This window comes from Melanerpes formicivorus, unplaced genomic scaffold, assembly GCF_026170545.1.
Source record: "Melanerpes formicivorus ecotype bairdi unplaced genomic scaffold, bMelFor1.0.p_v2 SCAF_12, whole genome shotgun sequence".
Taxonomy (NCBI): domain Eukaryota; kingdom Metazoa; phylum Chordata; class Aves; order Piciformes; family Picidae; genus Melanerpes; species Melanerpes formicivorus.
This window is the reverse complement of record NW_027142364.1, coordinates 16,030,986-16,050,072: the sequence shown is the minus strand read 5'-3', so window position 1 is coordinate 16,050,072 and position 19,087 is coordinate 16,030,986. Positions and strand designations below refer to the sequence as shown.

The window sequence follows — 19,087 nt, the reverse complement described above, 5'->3', positions numbered from 1 at the left end:
TGTTTTTGTAAAGCTTTGACCCTTGGTTATTGATTTCCTTTAGTAATAAACTAGCTGGCCTCATCACTTACTTTGCCTTCTAGGTTGAGGGAGGAAGACCGTTAGGATTTTCCATTAGCCTGTTTGTGCTCATGGATGAAAGGAAATTGGAGCATTCTTTTTCCTTTCTCACAATTCCCATGGTAAATCATAAAAGCAACACCTACTTACTGATGTGCTGGTCAAGAGAGGTTCTCCACAGTTTTCTCATTGACCTCTCCATTCATTGTGGAGTTGTAAGAACCAGGCATCCTACCAAACAAATCACTCAAACTCTGCTTGTAGTATTCTGCTCTATTTTAGCTCTGCTATGGTGAGTAGTTATATCTGGTTTAAAGCACATATACATAGGGGTAGAACATGGCAGGATATGAGCATAGGATACAATGGAGTGGGCTGTGTTGGAAGGCCAGACACAGATGCATGGACATACACCTGTTTACTTATGCATTTTTACCCTTAGACTTGCCTCATGGGGAAGACATCTGCATGTCTGTGGCCTCTGAGGAGAAGAGCTGCACGGTATCTTCCTCTTAGGCCTCACTTGAGAGTTTAGGCTTTCTGCTGTGAAGCACAGAGTGCTCGTCAGCTGTGTGCTTGGGCATGGAGATGATGTGATTGACCTGTAACACTTGAACATAAACTGTGGAAAACACAGACATGTTTCCTTTCTGGAAGCATTGCAAAGATAATGTTAAGGCAACTGTTCAAGAGAAGGTTCAAGACCTTCATTATAGTTCAGTACTTGCTGAGAGAATGACTCTTTCACAAGATTACCAGTCTAATGGAGAATAAATTGCTTTACCAACACACAAATCCAAGAGGCTGGAAATCAATCAGTCTCAATCCTGGTCCTTATCCCTGGATTTCCTTCTCTGTAAGGAGATGCTTTGTGCATGGTGGTTTGGTATGGGCAGGTGCAGTCCTCGCCCAAGTTAATGGGTGTTGGTCCTGGGTCCTCACCATTAATGAGTTAGGATTTCTAACTGTTCCTTAGCAAACAATGCCTGCATTATGAGTGAGAACAGGACAGTTTTGTAGTGTTTAGATTGTCTGTTCGATCCAGATTATTAATGATTTTTAATTGGGAGCCCATTACAAAAGAGAGATTACCAGCATGGACTGTCCAGCTTGAAATCTGTCTCAGTAAATGACCCTGAATAATTCAGTCCGTTGTGCCACCCCAACGGTGACTGATTGATTGATATTTTGGCGTGGCCCAAAATATTTCTAAGGCAGTTGTGTTTAAGGTGGCTTATACTGGAGAAATTTAGAGATAATGAGAGCAAATTTAGTGAGATGCAAGAGAAAAGTGCTTGCTTTAAAAGGGCTTTCGCTAGGTTATCGAGAAATCAAAGAGGCAGACTTCAAACAGCAAACATCACTTACTTGTCTTTATATTCGCCTCTTCTAATTGAATTTAGTGCACTGCTGTATTTCCTCCAGAAAGTATATTGTTTTTAAATTACCATTTCAGTGCCATTACTCAAGGCTCCTGCTTCTAATGCTTTCTGACAGTTATCAGCATAATGAACCATAATGAAATGATGAGCAATCTACAGTGGAAACCCAACGTGGATTCCACTGGAGCTGTGTGACTGTGGTGTTAAAATTTGAATGTGCATTAAAATAACACTGTCCTTCGTTTGTTTCCAAGGTCAAGGCCTTAAAAAAGGTCTGAAAGATCTGAAGGCTTGAGTTTTGTGAGCATTGCAGCCCCATGTATGCCCTTAGTGCAATCTTGTGTTGCATTTAATATATCTCAGAGATAAATATTTGGCCTGCATTTTCAAAAAAGGCTGAATTTACCTACCTAATAACTGTGGCTGCAAATGAGTCATTACACAGGAGCTGATTATTTGAGCATATGTTTATTATGATTGCTTAGACTTCTAAATAAACAAATGTGCTCTTTTTCCTTCAGCTTAGCTTCTCATGCCTCCTCTAAATTTCCAGACAGACGCTGATTATCACTGGTTTAGCTTTTAGAAGAGTGAAAAAGCAAGGTATGAAGCATTGTCACGCTGGCTAGCCTGTTGTAGGGAGCTTTGTACTGGGTTTGCTCTGCTTCCTGCCTGAGGTTTGCACTCTTACTCTGGCACTAATTCAGTCCCGTCTCTGCTCTTGGAGCCCATTCTCTATAACATAAAGTAAATGTCAATTCAGCCTCTGATCTTCAGAAGATAAATCTATAGCATAATTCTTCAAATTTGTAATATGTCTGCACCTTATATAAATTATTGTTAAAACATCATATAAGGCTGTTTACTATGTGACTCGATGTCAGAATGCCTTTTAAGGTGCAACATGGCAGTTGTGAGAGGGGAAGGGGAGGTAACAGGAAGAGAATTATTTTTGTTGTTGTTTGTGGGTTTTTTTTTTGTTCATTCCTTCCCCTCATAGGCTGGGAAAATAGACCATCCATCGCTGCCAGAGCGAGAGAAAGGGATTGTGAGTGATGGGAATCTCAAAGGAGAGGGCTGTCTCCCCTCATCTGGGGTGATGGGCTGAAGGAATGGAGATGATGTTGAGTAAGAAGGGGAGTGGTTATGGCTTTGAGAGGAGAGACAGGAGTGATTTGACAATGTGTGTTTATAATCAGCAGACTTAAAATCATCACTTCTTTAAATAGTGACTGTTTATTAGCTGTCTTCTGATTTTCTGGCCAGAGCCTTAAATTAACAGAGACATTTACTCAATTACATGGGGGCTTTGATTTGGTTAGTCGAGACCCTGTTCTGTAGAGTTGTTGAAGTAAATTAGAGGTCTAACAGAATAAGAAGCTCAGCTGCTGGGCCAATGACAGAACAACTTATTTTTCTGGTAGGATTTCTTTCCTGTCAGACTGTTAGATAACCTGGTAGCCACAGTGGAATTCTGTGTCAAGAGGGTGAGTGAGCACAGGTGGTATTGTCTACAGCACAGCATGTTGGAGTAGATGCTGTCTGTGTGGTGATCCATAGACATAGCATATATGGTGATCCAAACTGTTCTTGTGATGGTCTTTGGAAGAGAAACCCAGGTCCTGTGGGGTGGCACCTGCAAACACCAGTTTTCCCCCAGCTCTGCTAGCGGTAACTGGACCTCTTTGCTTAACTTGGAGAGAAGAGGAAACATCAATTGGGTTGTGGAAGGGACAAAGCCTATTGTGAAGCTGGCAAGCATGGTTCTTTTGGCATGTAAACAGGAAATCACACATGGCAGTGAAATGGGCATTTTATTGTTGGCACTGGCCCAAGATCCCCAGCTTGGCTCTCACCCATTAAGTCAAAAGAGTCCTGCCTGAGTAACTTAAGAATTGTTTACCAAATCAGTTGTTGTATTTAAAATCCAGTTGTGATGTGCAGACAGGAGGAGGGGATGGAAGTAGAGCAGATGACTGATATTCTAAGTGGCCGCTGCATCTTGCAGTCTGTTGACTTTGGTCTCAACAGTTGTTAAAAGCATAATCTATAATGATAAATGGTCATGAATAGCCAGTCTGACAAGAAGCGAGGTTGTCTGAACTGTCAGTGCCTGTGTAAACGAACCCACAGCAACAGGAGCCCCATCCACAACTGCTTAAAGAAGCAATTAGTGGCAGCAACATCTACATTTGTCACAGCAAAGTATGGGCCTTATTTCTCAGCCTAAACTTGCACAGCCCAGGTGTTTACTCAGTGTTATGAGTTGCCTTTCAGATGGTTAAAGATCAACAGCGAAGGCTTATGCGAAGGCTTCACAGCTCACATCCTGAAGCATTATTGACAGCTCCACAGTTGAACAGGTTTAATGAAGCTTTATGAGATGGAGAGGAGACGCCACAGTGTTTTTTTTCTTGAAGGCTGTGCCTGGCACTGCTTTGCCAGACATTTTAGTGGGGGAACTTACAGGCTTTAAAGAGATTGATTCTTTAATAATTACTGTTTGCATTCACTCTGAAAATAGCAAACTCTGTTTCACACTCAGCCTGGCCTTCCGGGAGGCAAATTTTAGCATCACGATCAAGTTAGAGAGTATTGATTAGAGTTGTTTAAGGTGATCTGTACAGTAAAGGCATCTCGTTGAAAGAGTAGGAGCAGTGTGCTCACATTGGCAAGGCTGGCAACACAACTGAAAGCCTCAACAGAGTCTGCCTCACTCAAAGGCAAGTGAAGGACTTCCAGTGACATCTCCTTGTTCTCTGTAGATGCGCCCAAAGATCTTTAGAGTTCGTTATTATAAGGCTCTCTTCTTTTTTTCACACCTCTTTATTTGTTCTCTTTCCTCCTGCTGCATTGTACACAAAAGCTGCCTTTCAGATCCTATATAGCAGATGTGCTTGACTTTCCACTGCTTCTAATAGTGCATTTCTCATTAGGTTTTCTTGCTATTAGGCAGTTGGATGCTTATTCCCAGGTGCCTGCTGCTGCCGTAACTTATCAAAGACTTAACTGCTCCTCTGTAGTATAGCCAAGGCCAAGCTGCCGATTCCAAACAGGCCAGTTCATACCAGGCTCCTTTTAAACGACGGTGAGTCATAGCAGCCTTCCCTCTTGTATGAATCTTGTTTATTATGTAGCAAATTAGCTCGAGATTTCTGAATACCCTGTGATCCCTTTGAAAGCGCTGGAGATGAAGTGGGTCAGCGTCTTTGGAGCAGGCTCATAAAGACGATCCTTTTGTCAGCCCTGGTCCCAAGCCCATTGAAGCCTGCTGGTCTGCCTTGATTGACTTGGATTAACAAACACCCGGAGCTGGCACTCTTCTGCATTTAACAGTGTGTTTATAGGGTTTTTCTCAGTCTGAGGGTGAACCAAGGTTATTGTATAATTTTCTTTTTCCTAGAATAATTTTTAATCCTTATCAAACTACGGTCGACTCTTTTTTTTATTGCCTCAGAAAAGAGAGGTGATATTTTCCTCAAGGAGAGTGCAGGAATGGTTAAAGAAGATTAAAGTCTTTTCTACATGCTTGAGGTTTTCTGATGTCTGGTGGGAATTGCCAATGAAGCTTCCTTCCGATTTCACACTGTCAGGCAAACACAGAGCGAATGCAGGGTGACAACCTGCTTGAGAATGATTATCCATTGCCCTGGCTGCAGAGACATCCGGTACCTGATAAATGTGCTTTTACACGTGTGTGCACACACAGTCTGAGTAAATTGTTTTTTTCATAATTTTCTCCTTCCAGGGCTTGAAAGCTTCATCCTGCTTGTTTACTGAGTCACACACATACCTTTTGAAAGGGTCTTCCTTTTAAAAGAGGGTATAAATGCACTGGTCTGTTGACTGACTGGCAGGGTGCACGTAACGAAGGCTTGCCTTCTGAAGGGTGTGTATTTGGAATATCTCCATTAGCACTTCCATGGAGAGTGTGGCTTTCAGCTTGAATTTTTAATAGCTCTCCTTCCCCAGACAGACCTTTCAAGGTAATAAATATTAACCATACCATAGGTTAGTAGTAAAAAGATGTGGTTACAGTCCAAACACTGATAACATCAGTTTAGTTCTTAATGGGTGATGTTGCTGCCAGAATCATCCGCTACCACTATTAATGGCTGAGGACTGAGCTGGCACAGAAAGAGGAGCTCCTGGTCAGGAGTCTGCTGCCAGGGGATAGGCTATGGCAGAAGAATGTGGGTAGGTGGCTGCTCAGGGCTAGAGTGTGCTTCATTTGAGGGTCATCAGAGTGGGTTTCTTATGACTGCTAAATTCCCTCTACAGGCATTAAGGATCAGAACCCTGTTCTGAGGTGGTTGGGTTTTTGGGGTGGTTTGTTGTTGTTGGGTTTGCTTTGTTGGTTTTTTTTTTCAACCTGAGGAAGTAGTAAATTAATGGATACTGATAAAACTGGCCAAACTAAAGCCCAGTACTTTATCTTCAGTGCTCTGCCCTCAGGGCTTCTGACAAAAGGAGAAATTGTTTTTGTTTTGGTTTTGTTTTACTCATAGGTTTGGTGAACAAAAGCTGTTGGCCCCAAATTTGGAGTTGCTAGTTGTCTAAACATGGGATTCTGGCATTGTGGGGCAGCAGAGAGCCAAACTGCCTTATTTCTTGGCATTTTATTGGTCAACAAAGTCACTCGGGAGCTGTTTTGCTGGGAATAATTTCTTTCTCTTCTCTTTCCACTGTCCTTTAATCCACGCCTCCTAACCATACACTGTTGCTGAACTGAATTAACTGGTTTAGTGAAGACAGTATTCTTTATGTCAAACAAGTCTGTCTGGTCCAGCTGTAGAGAACTGTAATTGAATTTACTGCATACACCCACGGAGACTTCTAGAGCAGCACCTTGCTGGGCAGATCAGTAATAAAAAAGGAAGATGTAAAACCAGGGATATTAAACCCCTTGTCATTACCATTTAAATACAGCTCCCCAGCACATTGTGCTTGCATTTCTTCTCCAAGCTCCCAGGGTTAGTTTCCAGAGGTTTTTCTCAGTTGTGTAGATGGGTCAGGTGTACAGCTGTAGGGAGAAGTTGGGGGGGGTGTTGACTTGGCTGGCGTCTGTCTGAATGCCTGACAAATTGCGCCTGTCTTGCTGGAGCTCCTCCAGCTTTTGGAGCCCAGCTCCAGCAGGCCCTTTGACGCAGATTTGTAGCCTATGGAGTTTGTCAGGGAAGGGCTGCCCTCTTGCAATGTTACAGAACTTGCAATCCCAGTGCAGCCTGGTTAAACCTCATCCCTGGGCACATGAGGGTCCTGGTTCCTGCAGTTTCCTTTTGGCATGCATGAAGGGCTGGGCTCAACAGACCCCTGAGGGCAGCAAGAATATTCACTTGGCTGCATCTAATCATCTTTGTGATGTTTGCCTTTGAAATTGTTCCTTGCATTTGGGATAGACTTTCCTTGTCCTTGGGAGAATGATTTTGCCAGTTCCACTAGCCTGAATCGCCTTCAGTTCATAGAATCACAGAACAGTTTGGGTTTGAAGAGACCTTTAAAATTCATCTAATCCAAACCCCCTGCAGTCAGCAGGGTCATCTTCAGCTAGAACAGGTTGTTCAGAGCCCAGTCCAGCCTAACTCAGAATGTTTCTAGGGATGGGACATGTACTACGTGCCTGGGCAACCTGGGCCAGTGTTTCACCACCCTCAGTGTAAAAAGCTTCTTTACATCTAAATCTATTTTCTGTAACTTATCATTTGGTGTCAGGAAGAAAAGAGCTTTGGGATAACTTCCTCAGCAGGATGGCATCTGAACAGCAGCCAAACTTGGAGCCAACAACCTCTGGCAGTCCCTTAGTTGAAGGGCAGCTGATGTAAATGCAAAACACTATTTTCCTTGCAAATGAACGGTTTGCTGATGAAATGTTGTTATGCCCAGGGTTAGTCTGCAGCCTACTTTGCTTTGCAGCCATGGGCCCTTGCCACCTGCACCTCCACACATGCTGGTTCAGTCCCACATAGAGCTTCCATGGCGAAGAACTTGCTATGTAAGTCGGTCTACTGCTTAGACCAAGCTTGGCCCCTGGTATGAATCACAGAGGGTCCTTAACTCTTCCCACAGAGACCTGTAATCCATGGAAAGCTGGCACACGGGTAGTGTAGCACACAGAGATGTCCTGAGCTCTGGAAGGCAGGAGGAAGCTCATCAGAGATTAGTATGTGTCCTTGTCGTGATCTTCATCAGGCCTCTTATCAGACTGGTAGTGGTGTGTGGGAGGCTTCTGACTGGAGAGGGACTGGAGTCTTTCATGGGAAGGAAGGGAAAGAAATATTCATGGATAAAAAGTTAAAATGCAGCCTGAGATGGTGGTGAGTGCGACAACACATCAGTCCTTTTAGTGTACTCGTACTATTAACCTCCTAAAAGCTCTAGTTTTCCTGAGAATTCATTGGCATGGGGTCAAACAGTGTCCTTAAGACAGACATCTGTCTGTGGCTCAAGGAGACAGACTTATCACAGCTATAGCTTATTGCAGCAACAGAATGGCAAACAACCTACATTGCCCAATACATTTAGGTAAACCTAATAGGAGGGTTGAGGAAGGTAGCAAGATTAGCTTGACAAAGATTATTAGTTGCTAAACAGACTTTTCAGTGTTTCTTTCAGTCCTAACACACAATGAACTGCTCCACCCAGGCCCTTTCCATTTGCTTCATGGCTCAGTTGATTTTGATGAGTTTATTGTGAAGCAAGATTTATGGACCTGCAGGAAGGAATCAAATGAAAAACTTCCGATCCTTGTGTTCCCACAGAGGAGCTCTCCTGTGGCCTGGTAAAGGGGTTGGGTGAGGGATCCAGCTTCCAGGCCCTGTGTCCTCTTTGCAGTGAGAGGTGCAAACAGCTCTGCAGATCCATCTCTCATTGTCTGTTGCTTGAGCAAGGGAAGTGAGAGCACTTGTCTTCCAAACCTTACAAAATGAACTTCATTGTTTTACAAACTTCTTGATTATTTTCTTTTTTTCCTGTATGGATTGCCATGTTTTCTAAGCTCTTCTGGGCATCTGTGCTTCCAGAGAGCCAACAGCATCCTTCCATCAGCATCAGGCAACGGCATCCTTCCATCAGCAGGAGTTTTAGAAAAATACTATAAATCATGAGATTCAGAACAAAATCACAAATGTTGGCACCAGTTTAAGTGGTACAGCTCTGTCTTCCCTCTCACTTGCCCCATAGGTGGGTTTTTTTTGCAGGACGACAGAAAGGTTTGTGTAAGGGAGCAGGTCTGGCTGCAGGACACTGTTCCTGCAGGATCCTGCTAGTTGGGTTCATCTTGAAACCGTGCCGGCATTTTCAGCCTCTGCCGTGGCCCTGAAAGGGTTTGCATCTCATCTATTGGCAGTGGCTCTGCTGTCAGAAAAAAGCAAATCCTGATGGCCGCTGAAAGAGCAGATACGCCCTGTGTTTCAACATTTGAAACGAGGCCCATCAATCTGAAACTCTTCCCTGTTCCCCGTGCCAACAGCTCCACTGATAACTATGCTCCAGCAAGAAAAGAAATTGCTTTTCCCCTTGCTTGTCAGCCCAGTGTTGGGAGACTCCCCCGCATCTTCCTTTTCATGCTGGAGGTGCTGCACTCATCTCCGTGACCTGCAAGCATCTGCTTCCCTGGTTTTCCGCTCGGTTGCGTCTCTGTTTAGACACTGCAATGCCCTGTCCCACATACTAATTACTGACTTCTGGCTTCTCGGGAGCTTGATTCATTCTGGCACATTTTCCCATGTGAAACTGGACCTAGAGCCTTGGAAAATATCTTAATGGACATCAGAGCAAGTCTGAGTTTAACCCCAAGCTGCCTGCTGTATCTGAGCTAAACGGCGCCTCTTTCAGGCTGTGAGTGTGGCAGTGTGAGCCCTCCTCCCCAGGAGTGCTTTGATTCACAACTATCCGCGACACGTGGGCAGCCCTGGCAGGGGTGGGCATTGCTCGGGGACAGGCGGTGTTTGTGCTGGCACTGCCTTATCTCAGCTCTCCTGGCCGTGCTCTGAGGCTGTGCTCTTACTGGTGTGATTGCAGCAAGTATAAGAAAATGCCTTTTCCTTTTCTTGTTGTAAAGCTCTTGCCATTTCTCACAGGAGCAGCCTCTGTTCAGGGCTTGCTGCTGCCAGGTACTCTGGAAGGACAGCCATCCTCAGCTCTCACTGGTTTCAACAGCTGCTCTGGCGAGACCAGACCTCTGTGGACTTGGGCTTGCAGTCTCTTGAGGCTGCTGGTTTCCTCCAGAGGCTGTTTGTTCAGCCTCCTTGGTAGTGCAGAGGGACAAATGTTACCAGCTTTGGGCACTGACTTGTCCTGAAGAGAGAGCCTTAGTAAGGCACTTGGGTAGGAGTTTTTGGTTAGACAAGGTTTAGATGAGTTCCTGTTCAGCATTTCCTGTCTTGCCACTTGAGCTGATGATTTCTGGAGTGTCTTCCACCCTATTGCACTCAGTGTAGTTTTGCAAAGGAGGTTTGTGTATTTGTAGGCAAAACAGAGACCACTTTCTGCTGCCCGGAGGAGCTGGCAAACCTACCTCTTGGGTGAGAGAGAGCTGGTTGTGGGACATAGGTACCGGGCTGAAACTTGGAATAGCTGTCATTGATGCCATGGTGTGCAGGGTATGACTTATATGCCCATGTTGTCTCACCACCCCTCTCTACACCTCAGTTTCCATGTGATGGACAGAGATTAAAAGCCATTTCTTTCCCTTTTCTTTCTCTGCTGGTCTTTAAGCATTTTTTTGAGCAGGAAATGGCTTTTGCTGTGTTTGGTAACTGATCTATGATTCAAAGGGTTTTGTCCTGAGTGTTGCCAGTCGATAAATAAAAGTCAGGAATGGCAGGGCTGTGGTGGAGCAGGCGGGAGGGCCCCCAGCACAGGGGCTGCCTGGGCTCTCTTCTCCTTGCAGTAATTCTACCTGTCAGCCCTGATTAACTCAAAGGTTTGGCAGGAAGGGAGGATTTCCCTCTTTTCCAAATGAATATATTAATTGCCTTTTTCTGAAGTGAGCACAGAGGAACAATCCTGACTCAAGCTAGAAGTCATTTCATTGAGGTACTGAAGATAAGTAAATACATCTGACCTCCGTGTAATTTAAGACTCTCTTCCTAACCTATCTGCCTCTCCTGAAAGATAAGTTCTGCTCCTGTTGAATGTGTTAGATTCTGGTGACTTCAAGCACAAACCAAGGGACACAATGCAGTCCTCCAAACCATGTCATCCTCAGAGTGCTCAGGTCTCAGGCTGCTGTTTAGATGCACCTGATGGATTGCAGAAGCCAAAATTCATCTTCAACATAGTCATCTCTTAATGGCTCAACCTTTTCACTGCTGCATTTGAGTCACTTGGTGAAATTCTGCTGAAATTACCATAAGGTGTTCAGTTCCCATCTCAGCCTGATGGCTGGTTTGATACCTTTGGCATATGAGAAATTATCAATAAATTAATTATACACTTAGCAAAACTGTTGGTGCTGGATGAATCTTTTTCCAGTTTCATAATGCTTTATAAGTAACAGACATGGAACACCTGGAATGAAATTTGCCAGGTTTTCTTTCCTTTCCTCTTCTGCTAGGAGGTCTGGTTGAACCTCCTTCAAATTCCAGCCATCAGATATGCTTTGATCAGATTTAAGAAGCTTTCACAAGCTCTCCTGTGTCTTGAATAAAAATTGAATTTGTGACTTCCTACAGAATTATTTCCACTATTTTTCTGCTAGTGTTACTTGTATTTAAAGTTCTGATTATGACTAATTACAAAGGGATGCTGGTTTTCCTGTGTTTCTGTTTGGATTGTTGTATCTTTCAAGCTTCATTTTCACTGTTTCCTTTCTATTCAATGCAGTTTTTACCATATGTCCAATCCTAAAGCATTGCATATGAAGTCCTTGTGTTTTGCCCCAGAATAAGCTGCCTTTTAAAATAGAATAGAATAGAATTAACCAGGTTGGAAGAGACCTTTGAGATCATCTTTTTAATGCTCAGTGAAATTTTTTGTGATGTGTAAAGTACCCATCTACTTTAAGGGGTTGCTTTGAATCACCCTTGTTAAATTTAAGGATAGTAAAAATTCTCATCTCTACTCTATTGAAATTAGATGGAGTCACAGGATTTAGCTCTTATGCATTTTCAGTGTGCTTATTGGTTTGGGGCCTGCAGGAGTTTAAGCAAATAAGATTTCTGCCTGTGTTTTGGTTGCAGAGCAACATAGGGCACTACTGGAGGCAGAACAACCACCACAGTCCCTGCAGCAAGTTGCTGAAAGTGCTGGGAGGAGCTGCCTGCTTTACCTCTGTCACCCCTTCTCTGCACCCAGCTCTGCCCAGAGAGGTCCTCCGCAGCCTGCCTTTGTCTCTGTTCCTAAATCCTGTAGTTCCCATGCTGGAGCCAGCTGGGAACTGTTTTGGCAGCATGTTTGAGTCTTAAAGTCTCCCATCCCCATGGTGCAAAAGCTGACCTTGTGTCTGTGATTCAGTCTTGTTTCCAAGCTTTCTGTAGGGTCTCTTGTTCCTGACCAGTTTTCTTTCATCAGTTCTTCTGTCAGCTGCTTGCTCTATTTTCCTCCTGACTTCTTTCACATTCTCTAGCACTCCCCTGTCGTGGCCTTTATTCTCCCTGTTTCAAAGCCTTAGTTCTGTGTCCAGCATTATACTCAAATCTTCTTTCTGCATCCCAAAATATCATGTTCAGCTCCCTTTGTGATGGGCCCAAGTGTTCACTGTATGTGAGCTGATGTCATAGCCAGAAAACGTTTTGCTGCTATGACTAAGAGAGAAATATCAGGAAATCAACAATTCCAGGGAAAATCTGCCTGTAGGTAATGGGGGACCTTAAAAGTCTCAAGTGAAGCATGAGTTTGTGCATTTGATGCTTTACTTGGGAGACAATGAGAAATAAATGTAAAATGCAGAGATCTTAAGTTTTTCATAAGAAATGTAAATAATAATTAAGAAAAAACCCCACTCTTGTTTAATTGCAGTGCAGGGCTTTCAGGTTCCTTTAGAGTTGGAAAATACTGTCAATTTATCAAGTAAAGATATCAAAGTTTGATCTACCTGTTAATACTTCACCATCATTTGACAAAGAGAAGTAAAATTCTGTGTGGTCCCCTCTGTCCTTGACTCGAGTGGGAGCTGCACACTTGCAGTATCAACCAGGACTCTGTAAGTGTCAAGCTGTGGTTTTGGTTTTCTTTTCCCAGTTACTTAAAACCACGTGGAATTTTTCTTTCTAGGCCCTCCATCTGCTCCCCAGAACCTGATTTCCAATGTCAATGAGACATCGGTGAACTTGGAGTGGACTGCCCCCCAGAACAAAGGTGGTCGGGAGGACATCTCCTACAACGTGGTATGCAAGAGGTGCGGTGCCGGTGACCTTAGCCGCTGCCGGTCCTGTGGCAGCGGTGTGCACTTCAGCCCTCAGCAGAATGACTTGAAGACCACCAAAGTCTCCATCACTGACCTCCTGGCACACACGAACTACACCTTTGAAGTCTGGGCGGTGAATGGAGTGTCCAAACAGAATCCTAGCCAGGACCAAGCTGTGTCGGTCACTGTGACGACTAACCAAGCAGGTAGGAACCTAAGCACAAACACTCTGCCTCTCCTCTGCTTGTTTTTAGGAAATCTGTGATTTCCGTTGCATTTAGCACTAGCAAATGAATGCACAGAGCCCTTAGATGCTTAACTGGGTCAAACCCTCGTTTTCTGGTTGTTTGTATGGATAGTTTAAATTCTTGCAAGCTGGGAAAGCAGAGGGTTTGATTCCTGTGGCTGGGAGCAAAGCACGCTGCAGGGACACTGGGAGGCATTCTGCAGAAGCAGAACAGCACAGCAGCCCTGGCTGATGTGTGAGGACTGAGCCTGGGCCACTAGCAATTCTGCCTTTTGCAGGGGAGACCCTCCACAAGGGTATGAAGATACCTTTGATGTTTACAGAGGGCAAAATACTCACTGGAGGAGCACAGGGTTTTGTTTCTGTCGGAAGAGCACTGTGTAATGTTCAGAAAGAAAAGTGAGTTGGTGCTTGCTTGCCTGCCTGCTTGCTGTCTTCTGCACATTCACAGAATCAAAGAGTTAGCGATGGGGTTTGTGAGGAATACCTGAAGATCCAGCTCCCTTGCTAAAGCAGGGTCACCCAGAGCAGATTGCGCAGGAGAGAGTCCAGATCCTATCTCACTGATAAATAAACACCTCCTTAACTGCCACTAACTACGTTTCAATTGATCAGAGCTGGCATGAAGATGAGCTTTCATCTTCCTGCTGGCTGATTTTTGCATGCCACTCATCTGGGAGAGTGCATTACTATTTCATACCCGATTATTTCACGTACCCTAGGCAGTGCTGCTCTTCAGTCGTGCTTGATCTAGTGCAGGCTGCCGCAGCATACTGCAGTTCAGTTTTGATCGTTTGTATGATTTTATTCTTTAATTACATGAAAACCTTCCTTGTTTGCAGCTAGCACAGGGTTCCAGTGCAATTTTTAACGTAGTGCACAAAATTATATACATTTGAATATGACACCCTTCTACATGCAGATGAGATACCCAGACTGTCAGACTGTCTCCAAGACTGTCAAACCTGTTGTTGACTTGCTCACAGCGCTGATTGCCTTCAAGTCCCACAGATGCTGCGGGCATTCACTACTTCAGAGGGTAGCTTACAGGCTTATCAGTTATCCTTCTACTTGTTGTGTATGGGATGATATTAATTGTGGCAGTGTTTCAAACTCAAAAGTGATTAACTCGTTTTCTTCAATCTCCACAATTAACGCTGTGTATTTTGTTAGTACTGGACTACATAAATAGCTTGAATTGTGGTATTTGACTGGTTTTGAATTCCCAGCATGCATAGTCTAACTGTACACATTTTTAGTTGCAATCCAGAGCACTTCACTATTAACAGGGGGAGATAGATTCAACTTTGCAGTGACAGTTACAAGCAGAATTGTTAAATCTACACTGAAGCTCCTTTAAAAGTCTGCTCCAGTGTGTTTTGTTCTTTACATGTAGGGTTGACAGCATCCCTTCTAAATTATGATTCAAAAATTCAAACTATCACTTTGCCTAGTGAAAAGGCCACTAATAGAGAGCAGGGGCTATTCCAGAGCCTTGGGAGAATGCTGTCATACACTGTATGAAAAGAGAAGGCTGAGAACAGCAGCAGGGATAGTGTTTTTGTGCTGTGAAAGCCCAGCAAAGAGTATTTCTGACTCATTTTAGCATGTGTAAGGATTAGAGGATGCATACATGCATGAATAAGTGAGTAGGATCCATCTACCGTGTGAAAATTCTACCATCTTCTGCTTTAATATGCAAACCAAAATCTGATTGAATATGCAAATAAGAATTGATTTTGTTTATTATCCATGAGTAGCAGTTCGTTCACGTCAGGCAATTTGTATTTTTGCCAACATTTCCAATTTAGAAACATGCCCAGTCTATCAAATGCTTCAGAGGGCCGGAGAAAAACTCTGCTGGTACAAATGGAAATTAACTCTGAGGTGTCGGTGTTCTCCGTTCTTCATTTGACTTTGTGCGTTCTGCTGCAGCGAGTGTTTAACTAGAAATGTGTGGCCTAAACCTACAGATCTCAGCTGAGATAAATAGTCCTTACAGATGCAAATACCCCCATTGATTTCGGGGAAGCTGCTTGCCTGAGTAAAGGTTTGTTAAGTTGGACCCTTGGGTTTTACAAGTGCTGATCTGTTTAATCATTGTCAATGTGCATCTGGGGTGCATTTAAATCCTTGTGCCACTCGTTTTCTTTTGCCATATTTCATTTTATAATGAAAGAAATCATGTCGCAACAGGCCATGGCCACAAGGCTGGGGTTTGATCCTCCACTTTTCTTGCACTAATTTAAAGGCACTTTGGAGTCTTTGCAGCAATTTCTTAATCCAGATTAGAGCCAAGTTCCTCTTTTAACAGCACTCTTTTTTTCCCCCCTCTTTTTCTAATAAAAATGAAACTGCCAACACTGAAAATGTGTGAATGACTTTATGGCTTTGCTGTCTATCCTTGTGCTTTCCAGTATTTGATAGGGGGGAAAAAAAAAAAGTGCTGTTAATGTAGCTCTTTAGATATGAGAAGTGCTTTTGGGTCGTTGCCTAGGGAGTCTGCTGGAATTGTTTGCAGGAGATGCATCTTTGAGTTAAATTCAGCAGCGCTGAGTGTGCAAGGGAGCAGAGAATCCTTCCTTTTGGCAGCACTCTTAAATCGACCTTCCAAATATGCAACCATATAATCAGAATGAAATACACAGAAATTGTAGAGCATGGCTTTTGATATCATATTTGTGTGTTTGCTCACTTTGAGGCCAACCCCTCTAGAAGAAAGTGTGTGTTCAGAGATGGACAGAAAGCAATGAGAAATCAGTTACTGGTATATCCAGCACAAAAATGAAGCAATGTATTGCAATGACATAAAAGGTGTGGTTGAAAAGCACAGGTGGGTTTGTGTTTGCCTTTACCATTTTATTCCTGGAGATAATGAAAGATGCCAGTTTATCCCCTTTGTGTAGAAACTCCTCAGCTTCCAGCACTGTAGAAAAATGGTTAAAGGAAAATAAGCTTTTGCCATTCAAATCAGGATCAAAACCCTGTGAAATACTTCAGTGCTGTGATGTAAGAATTTTGAGTGTTGAATTCAGCTCACTCTTCCACATGTTTACTATAATAATTTTTTGAGATGAGAACCTGCCCTGTTTTGCCATATAAGAGTCAAAAGAAATTAAGCCAATGAAGAGTGGGATAGTGAGCTGTTGAAACTTGAAGCTAGTGCCCATAGCTCTGGGAAGTGCTGATATCAAGGGTCTCCACCAGCAGTGGTGCCTTTCGTGGTTTTCAGTTGAAATCAGCACTTTGTCTGTCTTCTAAAAATGTTAAATGACTCGTGGAAGAGATGCAAACCGGCAATGCTCATGCAGTGCTGCTGGCAGAAGCTCATTTCAGCGGGAAACTCAAGCAGGTAGATGAACAGCTCAAAAAAAATCTTGGGCTCCCTTTTATTTTTATTTTTCTGCTAAAAATAAGGCTGTGAAGCCGCTCAAAATTGAATCTCCCAATGAAAAGACCTTGTTCACAGCAAGCAGGAAGCTTTTGGGGTTGTTCTGAAGAGTCACTGAACAGTTTGTGGTTTTATTAACGCTTGCAATAGAGCTGTTTTGATCTCTAGCCTGCCAGCCGGGTTCACTGCTACATGCATGTTTGAGGGGGAAGTACCACAAGGACTGATGCTTTCTGTGGATTCTGAAGATGTTTATGAGGCAGTGTGAGGAGGGGAAGAGCATATGCATGCTCTAAATGAGATTTAAAATCCAAACTTGTTATGCTGCTTGCTCGGTTCCTTCCTTTTTTTTTGGTGTTTTGTGAGGGGTGGGTGTCCTCCTTGCTCCTTTGCTTTGTTGGAGTTGAAATGGTTGGTATTTCTGAGTAAACAGGCTGCCTGCTGATTTGTTACCTTGTTAGGTTACCTCAGGCTCAGCGTTGCCTTAAGTGGGCCAGCACAGCTAGGTGGAGGGAGGATGTGCCAATTAGGATGAAAATACAGTATAAATAAATAAACTTACTCTTTCTCCCATTGCATCAGGCTGAATGTTTTCAAGGTGCCTATATTCAGGATCAAGAACTAATCTTCCTTATGAATATCTCAGGCTCTCAATCCCATTTCCCCCCTTACTCTTTTTTTGCTTCTCTCCCCAACTCCTTTGTCTCTGATCCCCACACCTTGCCTGTCTGCCTGTCTGTTCGCTTGTCTCAGAGCTGCTTCATCTTGGAGACAGTGCAGTGTGGCTGTCTCTGCTGCTATCCTCCCCCCTCTTTTGTATGCTCCCCTGGTCCCTCAGCATCACTCAGAGCCCTGAGGTAGTTCAGCATCCATCGCCAGGCAGGAGCTAAAATGGGTCACGGTGCCACCAGGACTTGAGCAGCGCTGAAAAGACACACGTGAATCCAGTATTCAGCTGGGACAGGCTGAGTGTGGTGGCAAAACTGTGATGAACCTGAAATACTGACATACACTGAAGGGAAGAAAAATCTCGGCTTGGTTTTGTTTAGCCTTTGCGTTTGTTTGTTGTCTGTGTGCTTAATTCCATTGCTGAAAGGGGGGAAAAAAAATCTGAAACATCCAGATCCTTTGAGTGTTGTTGTGTTTTAAGTTAGAAATGGTGAGGAGGAGGAAATAAATGGGGAATTACTTGCTTCTGGATGACTCACAAGTTCTTCTGGCCTTTTTGGTAAGGGAATATACATTCCCATTTTGCATTTCAGTGGGTCGTCTTTGAAAGCCCACGTTTGCATTCAAAGGCTGATTAGCATTCCTCACGTGTTGTACAGCACAGCACAGAAAATGCATATAAGGCCTCACATTCTGCCGGCATGGTTTAAGCCTGTGCGGCGCTCGATGCGCAAGCAGTAAAAACTCCCGGGCAGACATTGCCCTTGGTCAGTGTGCCCTCCTCGTATTGACAAAGTAATAGTTGCTCAGGCAGATCAAAAGCAGCACATGCCATGTCCAGGAAAGCAAAGGTTTTCACTGTTCTCTTTTTAATGCGCTGCTTCCCTGGATATTTATAACCTCTCTATGAAGAGTTGCTCGGTGGTGAAACATCAAAAGATATTGTTAAGCTGATTTCAGGCGCAGAGCTTTCCTTGGGTGACTGCATGAATACCCTTAAACTACAACTGCAAAATAAAATTAACAGGTACTCTGAAGGTCGATCGATCCATCTGATTCTCTGAACTCTGTCGTGTTCTTTGAGTCTAGCCCTGGTTTCAGTATAAATAACAGTGAATCATTTCAGTTGGCTGAGAGCGAACGTAACATTTTTTGACTTTATGTGGTGATATTTATGTGCACGTTGAGAATCTTATTGATAGGTAAAAGAAATTACTGTTGCTCTCAAGTGATCTGTAGCTGTTCAGACTGCTCTTTTTTAATGCAATCCTGATGGTGAGCTGTTGTTTTGAAACATGGTTTTGAAAAGCTGTATAACCCCGAGGAAGACCTCATCTCCAAATAGCTGGGGATCTTGGAGACAAGATTCATCATACAGTCGCAAAATGGTTTCACAGGCTCTCTAAAATAGCATGAGCTGGCAAAATAAGTAAATTTTCTGTTCTAACATCAACTCTCTCTAGTGTCTGCTAAGGATATGTGGAGGCCAACACAGGTTTTCTGTTCACGGCTGCTGGTTTTCCAATGCAGCTCTCTGTTGGGGTCCTTTGGATGATGTGAGGATGGGGTAGTGGCTGGTGAGGATTAGGGCGTTGTGGAGGGCAGGCTTAAGGTGCTGGGACAGGCTGTTTCTAGGGGACTGTTTTGTTCCAGTTGGAAAGTGATGAGGTTTGCAGTGAGTTGGATGGTCCAACATGGAAGCTGTGAAGGTGGCTGAGCCTGTGTCTCTGTCCAAGCATGCTGGACACAGCAATGCCTGCATGTAGCCTTCCCAGATATCCAGGAGTCAATTCAATTTTGTTCTTCAAAGTCCTTGCTATAAGCATCGTCCCACCCTTTCCAGTTACTTGTTCCCTGTGGCCAAAAGATACAAATACCCTATTCCAGGAGTCCTTTTATAGGCACACGAACCCAGGAGGAAACTTGTGCACGTAGCTGGGTGTGTATAAACACTCAAAAAACCCTGGCCACCCAGTTCCTCTAGGCTGCTT

General features: G+C 43.8%; 1 protein-coding gene across 1 annotated transcript in view; it reads left to right on the top strand.

The window, feature by feature from the left end:
• The window catches only part of EPHA4 (EPH receptor A4), a 119,299-nt gene that overhangs the window by 47,858 nt on the left and 52,354 nt on the right, over window positions 1-19,087 (top strand). Inside the window, exon 5 of the mRNA XM_068145474.1 lies at window positions 12,657-12,995. Coding sequence (XP_068001575.1) covers window positions 12,657-12,995 — 339 coding nt within the window. The remainder of the gene's footprint in view (window positions 1-12,656; window positions 12,996-19,087) is intronic.